This window comes from Vigna umbellata, chromosome 5 (assembly GCF_029865625.1).
Source record: "Vigna umbellata cultivar VRB3 chromosome 5, Vumbellata_1.0, whole genome shotgun sequence".
NCBI lineage: Eukaryota > Viridiplantae > Streptophyta > Magnoliopsida > Fabales > Fabaceae > Vigna > Vigna umbellata.
Window position 1 is genome coordinate 18,465,147 of NC_142169.1, and position 9,255 is coordinate 18,474,401.

At 43.6% G+C, this 9,255-nt stretch overlaps 1 protein-coding gene across 1 annotated transcript; it reads right to left on the reverse strand.

Annotated features, from left to right (window-relative positions):
• Positions 1 to 2,693: 2,693 nt before the first annotated feature.
• On the reverse strand, positions 2,694 to 7,670 carry LOC148197868 (uncharacterized). The gene is made up of 9 exons (XM_088115656.1): positions 6,617 to 7,670; positions 6,377 to 6,502; positions 5,922 to 6,271; positions 5,686 to 5,726; positions 4,992 to 5,601; positions 4,761 to 4,877; positions 3,906 to 4,352; positions 3,474 to 3,791; positions 2,694 to 2,765 (listed from the first exon to the last, which is right to left on the reverse strand). Exons 1-9 carry the CDS (start codon positions 7,668 to 7,670, stop codon positions 2,694 to 2,696), a joined length of 3,135 nt encoding a protein of 1,044 aa, XP_087971782.1.
• Positions 7,671 to 9,255: the final 1,585 nt, after the last annotated feature.

Sequence of the window (9,255 nt, forward strand, 5' to 3'; positions counted from 1 at the left end):
GTTAGTAATAACGGTCAACCCCTATTTTATATTTTCAACCTTAATTATATCATATATTTTAGATGAATATTTCTTTTGTTAGTAACCATAATTATATTATTATTATTGGAAACACACATGTTAGTTATCTATTTTATGATAACAAAAAATAATAAATTTTATTTATTTTATAATTATTTTTTATTATAAATACTTATTTTAATTTAAACATAGTCAAATAAAAAATAATTAAATTTAAAAAATAAAATTGGTAAAATAATTATTTTAATTTAAAAATTTTGAAAGATAAAGTTAGAAAAAATATATACTTTCCTCTTTGCATTCGATTTTTATTGAGCAAAAGGGAAATAATTTATTACGATTGATTGGTCTTATAAAAATTAAATTGTTATTGTCAACTTATCTTTTAGCAGATCTCTTCTTTTTTTTGTAATTAAAATGTTTTTTAAAATAAAATTTAGCTATTGATTCAATAAAACTAAATTGGTGTTTTTATTCCTTGGGATGTTAATGTTAAGATAAATGATTAGTTTAGTTGTTAAATGCTAAGATAAATTATTCATTTAGTCGATATTCATAACAATATAAAAAGTCCTATAAGAATCAATGGATTCAACTATGTTGAATTTTCAAATTCATCATATATAAATGTAAATATGTTTCAACATTTTCTTTTTCTTTTTCTTTTATTAGTATTCGTTAAATTCAGTTTTTATGATAATAAAAATTAACAAAATTATTACTATTGTTGTAACATCCCAAAATATAGTGATAACCATAATCAGAATTAATTACATTAATCATTAAAACAGTGCAGTCTTTACAAAAAGACACGAGGTCCAAAACGTCGAACGGCTTAAGATACAAAAGGGAATGTATCCGACGGTATACAAATTCTAAGACTAAACAAAATTTCTAACAGCTACCACATGTCGAGCACTCTAGGGCTCGACCTTAATCCCTATTTCAACCGGATCGACATCTTCCGAAATTTCTTCCGCCAGCGCCTCTTCCAGCAGCTCACTTCCATCTGCTCCCATCCACATGAATGATCATCGCAAGGACAAGACGGGCGTACAAAGACAATCGACAACACAAAGAAGAGGACACAGGGTAAGCTTATTGAATTTAATTCAAGTAAAATCATTCATTTCATAGTACATCAACATATCAAATATTTCACAACATATAATTAAGCCAATCCATTAACTCAAATCAATTCCTGATACTAGACTGACCGTCCGGACTGTATGAATCTGTGTAGCTACAGGCGTCCTTGCACCCGAGTGGTGTAGTAACTGTATTACACTCGACAGCTGCCACTCGAGGTTAGTCCGTTTCTTACGTCGCCCATGTTAACTTATGGACTAAGGACCTCCTGCCATTCCCACACATGAACCACTCTCCTCTACGTGAAGACGAGTGTCACGGAATATCAGGATGGACCAAGCCAGCATTAGCATGCCCACAGTCATACTTTACCAAATTCCACATTCAACATATGTGAGTCGTTCCTCCCTGGAACGCTCGTACAACAATCATAAACATTTAATCATCTCATATAATGTTCGTCATTCAAAACCTTTCACTTTTATTCTCATTTTTGTCTTTCAGTCCGAGTACGTAAATATTGAACTTTCAGCCCTCTTTATAATGAGGACGACCGAGAACGGGTGCTCGACACCGTCGGTCGACACAGATGAATGATCTGTATTAAGGAGGGTGCTCGACACTGTCGTCGATACAAATGGATGATCGGTATAATCAAGGGGCTCGACACTGTCGGTCGACACAGATGAAGGATCTGTATTACGAGGATGCTCGACGTTGACGGTCGACACAGATGAATGATCTGTATTACGAGGATGCTCGACATTGACGGTCGACACAGATGAATGATCTGTATTACGAGGATGCTCGACATTGACGGTCGACACAGATGAATGATCTGTATTACGAGGATGCTCGACATTGACGGTCGACACAGATGAATGATCTGTATTACGAGGATGCTCGACATTGACGGTCGACACAGATGAATGATCTGTATTACGAGGATGCTCGACATTGACGGTCGACACCGATGAAGGATCTGTATTTCAAGGATTTTTCAAGAAAAGAGTAAGAGCGCTTGGTGTAAGACCGAGCACTACCCAATACGATTACTATGTGTAAGATCGACACTGCTCATTTTGAGCTCTAAGTAAAAGACCTACATAACTCATGCTCGACCAGAATCCTTCCCAAAGGAAAGTATTCCATTTCAAAGAAGCTTACTGGAACACCAAACGGTCGAGAACCGTTTAATGTCGGACACACGTTATCGTAGGGAATTTGATATTCAAGTTTCACTTACGTTCACTACTTCTAAGCATGTAAATTTCATATTCACACGTATCACTCATATCATACATTTCAACCAACATATACTATGTTCATGCAGTACAACAACGTACGACATTTCAACCAACGTACAACCAATATACACTTCATATTTATGATCATATACCAAAAATCAAATAACACAGTTCATAGTTCATGCGACACACATAATGTTCATACAATACAAGACAAACATACGAATTAAATTTAATAAGCTTCCCTTACCTGGGTAGCAGTGTACTCCCGAAAAGTAAGGTTTTGTCCGACCCCTAACAGCGTCCTACCCTCAGGTTTCGCTCGACAACTTTCACTTAATCGGTTACAGAACTAGGATCTGTTCGGTTCGGATTGAAGCTCACGGTGCCAGGAACGTTCCTACGGTTCTGAAACGTGATCGGAGAAGAAGAGGATGAGTTACAGTAAGGAGAAGGTGAAGGTTTCTAGAGAGAAGTTGGAGAAAACGAAAGGTTGGGTTCTGAGGAAGAAGATGAATGGTGCAGGTGAGAGGGAATTTTCAAAAATTCTAGTTATGTCAACTCACGTTCGGTCGACGAACGTCTCCCAAGTTGACACCTGCACACCGAACTCTGAAATGGGAAGCTTCTCCCGCGACAGGTTGCGTGTGTGCATGCAGTGTTTGGTACGTTTTTAATGTTTCAGAGAAATGATGGGCGCGGATTTTCCGTGTACGACAGAGAGGGAGGGGATCAGATTAGGTAGTGGGTTTTACTGGCTGAGTAATGATGTGGCGTGCATTAATGGTGAGGATGTCAGAAAATTATCTTTGCTAAAATCAAGGGTCTTACATTCTCCCTAACTACAAAAATTTTCGTCCTCGAAAATTAAAACTTACCCGTAAACAAGTGTGGGTACAAGTTCTTCATGGCGCTCTCCACTTCCCACGTTGAGTCACCGGTTTTAGCGTCCCACACTACCTTCACCAAGCGAACGTCCTTTCCTTTGTGTAGCCTGGTGCGACTGTCTTCCACACGTACTGGTTGTAGCTCCATTGTTCGGTCTGGGCGCAATTGGACGTTTTCCAACTCCAACACATGAGAAGGATTAGCTATATACTTCCGGAGTTGGGAAACGTGGAAGACAGGATGGAGGTTCGACAGTTGAGGCGGTAGTGCAAGTTCGTAAGCTACTGGTCCGATTTTCCTCAGAATTTGATAGGGTCCGACGAACTTCGGGGATAATTTCTTTGGTCGCATAGCTCTGCCGACTCCCGTGGTTGGATTCAGTCTAAGGAATACGTGATCGCCAGCTTGGAACTCTAACGGTCTTCTTCTCTTGTCGGCATAGGACTTCTGTCTGCTCCTCGACGTTTTCAACCTCTCCTGGATTAACTTCACTTTTTCTGTCGTCTGTTGGATAAGTTCGGGTCCAGTTAGCACGTTCTCTCCTTCCTGGAACCAGCAAAGTGGTGTTCGACACTTCCTCCCATAAAGTGCTTCAAACGGTGCCATTCCAATACTCGCCTGGAAACTGTTGTTGTACGTGAACTCCACTAGTGGCAGGACCTCATCCCAGGCGCCTAAGTGATCTAGGACGCACGTTCTCAGCAAATCTTCCAGCGTCTGGATGGTCCGTTCAGACTGGCCGTCCGTCTGGGGGTGATAAGCCGAACTCATTTGTAACTTACTACCGAGCTCGCTTTGAAGTGACTGCCAAAACCGAGAAGTGAACCTTGTGTCTCGATCGGAAATGATGCTCGACGGCACTCCATGCAGACGAACAATCTCCCGAATGTAGAGCTTGGCCAGATTGGTCATCGACATCTTCAAATTTACTGCCAGGAAATGGGCGCTCTTCGTCAGTCGATCCACGATCACCCAAATTGAGTCATGGTTTCTGATCGTACGTGGTAGGTGAGTCACGAAGTCCATGGATATGCTATCCCACTTCCATTCGGGAATCTCCAGCTGCTGAAGTAAGCCGCCTGGTCGTTGGTGTTCAGCCTTTGCACGCTGGCAAGTTAAACATGATGCCACAAAACGAGCGACATCACTCTTCATACCAGGCCACCAAAATGATTTCCGGAGGTCTTGATACATCTTGGTCATGCCAGGATGCATGCTAAGACGGCTGTGATGACCTTCCTCCAGAATAATTCTCTTCAGATCTCCATCATTCGGAATGCACGTCCGGCCCTTATAACGTAAGAAACCGTCCGTTCCAGTGTTAAACTCTTTGGCCTGATCCGTACCGAGGGCATCAAATATCTTCACTAACTCTTCATCCTCTCGTTGCTTCGTTCTGATCCGTTCAAACACGTCGCTGGATATTCTAAGGTTACAACACTTGATACTGTTCGACTCCAACTCAAATTGTAACCTTAGATCTCTAAAGCTTTCCACCAAACTCAGCTCGCGCACCATCATGGACGACACATGCACCACTTTTCTGCTTAGAGCGTCCGCTACCACGTTCGCCTTCCCTGGATGGTAGAGTAGCTCGAAATCATAATCCTTTAAGAACTCAAGCCACCTCCTCTGCCTCATATTCAACTCCTTCTGATCAAAGAGGTACTTGAGACTCTTGTGATCACTGAAAACTTGGAACGTGGATCCATACAAGAAATGCCTCCAAATCTTCAGTGCAAACACGACTGCTGCCAACTCTAAGTCGTGGGTGGGGTAATTCTTCTCGTGAATTTTCAGTTGTCGAGAGGCGTACGCCACCGCTCGCCTTTCTTGCATAAGCACACAGCCCAATCCTTGGTGGGACGCGTCACAGTATACTTCAAAGGGCCTGGACGTGTCCGGAATGACTAGTACTGGAGCGCTCGTCAACTTATTCTTCAACTCTTGGAAACGCTCTTCACACAAATCAGTCCACGCGAATGGTTGGTCCTTCCTGGTAAGCTGTGTCAGTGGCGCTACTATCTTAGAAAATCCTTCAATGAAGCGTCGATAGTAGCCCGCGAGACCAACGAAACTCCTTACTTCCGTGACCGAACGCGGACTTTCCCATTCCATAACTGCTCGTATCTTTGCCGGGTCCACAGAGATTCCTTCAGCTGACACAATGTGTCCCAAGAACTGCACGTTCTTCATCCAAAATTCACACTTTGCTAACTTGGTGTACAGTTCCTTCTCCCTCAACACTCCAAGCACAATCCGCAAGTGTTCTTCATGCTCTTCATGGCTCTTGGAGTAAATCAAGATATCATCAATGAAGACCACTACGAACTTGTCCAGATATGGTCGGAATATCCTGTTCATGTAGTCCATGAAGATTGCTGGCGCGTTCGTCACACCAAACGGCATCACTACATACTCGTAGTGTCCGTAACGAGACCTGAAAGCAGTCTTCTGGATGTCGCTCTCCTTCACCCTGATCTGATGATATCCCGAACGCAAATCAATCTTAGAAAACACCGTCGCCCCATGCAGTTGATCCAGTAAATCGTCTATCCTTGGCAGCGGGTACTTATTCTTGATGGTCAGCTTGTTCAATTGCCTGTAGTCTATACATAACCGAGAGCTGCCATCCTTCTTTTTCACCAAGAGCACAGGCGCTCCCCATGGTGATACGCTCGGCCTGATAAAATTCTTCTCCATCAGCTCTTCAATCTGCTTTTTGAGTTCAATCAGCTCTGCAGGCGCCATTCGGTATGGTTGAACAGAGATGGGTGCTGCTGTCGTCACCAAATCAATAGTGAATTCAATTTCACGGACCGGAGGCAGTCCCGGTATCTCGTCTGGAAAAACTTCAGGAAACTCTTCTATGACCGATCGTACTCCATACGGCTCATCTTGTGACGATCGTCCCCACTTCACTCCTTCCGTTTCCTCATCTGAGTGCGTCATTATCAGGAAACAGTAGGCGCCCTCTACTATATCCTCCTTCAGCTGACCGAGCGCCACACCCAAATCTTCTTCGTCTTCTTCAGGAAAAATTAACTCCTTAGCTCCACAATCTATGAGAATACGATTGGTATTCAGCCAATCCATTCCCAAAATTACCTCTAAGTCTTTTAGAGGCAAACATATGAGGTTCACCTTGTATCTATGCCCTTCTACCTCAATAGGACATCTAACACACACAGTAGATGTCCTGATCTCACCAGCTGCTGGGGTCGACACCACCAGATCAAACTGCATCTCGCTCTCAGCTATTCCCAAATTATCAACGCACGCCTTCGAGATGAAGGAGTGTGTCGCCCCCGAATCAAACAACACACAACATTGCTTTCCATAAATCAAGCAGGTACTGGTGATGAGCGTACCTGAACTCGCTGCTTCCGCTCCGGTAATGGCATACACACGCCCAACAGCTTGGGCTCGACCACCTCTCCCTTGCTGGTTCCTTCCAGCGTTCGGCGGCCTCATTATAGTGCGTCCGCCCATATTGCATTCACTCTCCAGATGCCCATTTCTTCTACATCGGTTGCAGAATTTACCTCCCATCAGCTGTGGGCAGGAAGAACGGTAGTGTGGTCCTCCACACTGGAAACAAGTAACGTTCACTTGTCCAGACGATCCGACAGGAACGATTGCTTGTGATCCGCTTGCGTGAGATGGTTGACTAGGACGAGCGTACGGAGTCCTGTTCCGGTTCAGATTGGGCCTCGACAGGACTGGCCCCCCTGACGCTTGTTGTTTCTTATGTCGTTCCACCTCAGCCATATTTTTCTCTAACACCTTGGCTCTCTCAACCATGGCTGGGAACGACCGAATGCAAAAACTGGATATCAACACCTTAAGATCGCTTCTTAGCCCGTTTTCAAACTTTCGGCACTGCCACTCCTCACTTGTCGCCATAGTATTGAACCTCACTAAGTGCTTGAACTTATTTGTATATTCTGAAACTGACATTCCTCCTTGCACCAGTTGCAAAAATTCCACCTCTTTAGAAAAACGGACGCTATCCGGGAAGTACTCCTCATAGAATTTGCTTCTGAAAACTTCCCAAGTAACAGGTCTGTGAGCGTCCGTCAGTATAGCTTTCGCGTTCGACCACCAATGGCTTGCTTCTCCAGTAAGCAAATACTCCGTGAAAGCCAAACGATTCTCATCTGGACACCTCTTAGCATTGTAAATCCGTTCCATATCCTGCAGCCACTGATCCGCCTCATCCGGAAGACCCTTCCCACTAAACTTGACCGGATGGTGTTGAAGAAAATTTTCCAAACTCCACTCGGTATGATGAACAGCATTGGAAGAGGACGCTCCCGGCGTGCCTCTGGTGGCGGCAATGAGTTCCATTAATTGTCGCTGAGTAGCTTCGGAGTTCTCGCGTGCGGCCTCAAGACTTCTTAGAGCAGCTGCGTTCTGCTCCATTAGTGTAGCATTTTGTTGTTGCAACCGTTCGATCACGGTTTCCAACAATCTGGCATTGTCGGTCGTATCCGATCCATTGGGTGGTGGAGGAGGAGGAAGTCTAGGCGCCATTTGTTCTCTGGACACAGAGAAAAACGAGCGTTAGTTCTGTCCAAGGGTTAAAAGGACAATTACTCATTAAACATATAAAAGCGCACAGCAAAAACACGGTGCACTCATAACCCTACAGTGTCCTTTAAAAGAACAAAACTGCTCTGATACCACTAATGTAACATCCCAAAATATAGTGATAACCATAATCAGAATTAATTACATTAATCATTAAAACAGTGCAGTCTTTACAAAAAGACACGAGGTCCAAAACGTCGAACGGCTTAAGATACAAAAGGGAATGTATCCGACGGTATACAAATTCTAAGACTAAACAAAATTTCTAACAGCTACCACATGTCGAGCACTCTAGGGCTCGACCTTAATCCCTATTTCAACCGGATCGACATCTTCCGAAATTTCTTCCGCCAGCGCCTCTTCCAGCAGCTCACTTCCATCTGCTCCCATCCACATGAATGATCATCGCAAGGACAAGACGGACGTACAAAGACAATCGACAACACAAAGAAGAGGACACAGGGTAAGCTTATTGAATTTAATTCAAGTAAAATCATTCATTTCATAGTACATCAACATATCAAATATTTCACAACATATAATTAAGCCAATCCATTAACTCAAATCAATTCCTGATACTAGACTGACCGTCCGGACTGTATGAATCTGTGTAGCTACAGGCGTCCTTGCACCCGAGTGGTGTAGTAACTGTATTACACTCGACAGCTGCCACTCGAGGTTAGTCCGTTTCTTACGTCGCCCATGTTAACTTATGGACTAAGGACCTCCTGCCATTCCCACACATGAACCACTCTCCTCTACGTGAAGACGAGTGTCACGGAATATCAGGATGGACCAAGCCAGCATTAGCATGCCCACAGTCATACTTTACCAAATTCCACATTCAACATATGTGAGTCGTTCCTCCCTGGAACGCTCGTACAACAATCATAAACATTTAATCATCTCATATAATGTTCGTCATTCAAAACCTTTCACTTTTATTCTCATTTTTGTCTTTCAGTCCGAGTACGTAAATATTGAACTTTCAGCCCTCTTTATAACGAGGACGACCGAGAACGGGTGCTCGACACCGTCGGTCGACACAGATGAATGATCTGTATTAAGGAGGGTGCTCGACACTGTCGTCGATACAAATGGATGATCGGTATAATCAAGGGGCTCGACACTGTCGGTCGACACAGATGAAGGATCTGTATTACGAGGATGCTCGACGTTGACGGTCGACACAGATGAATGATCTGTATTACGAGGATGCTCGACATTGACGGTCGACACAGATGAATGATCTGTATTACGAGGATGCTCGACATTGACGGTCGACACAGATGAATGATCTGTATTACGAGGATGCTCGACATTGACGGTCGACACAGATGAATGATCTGTATTACGAGGATGCTCGACATTGACGGTCGACACAGATGAATGATCTGTATTACGAGGATGCTCGACA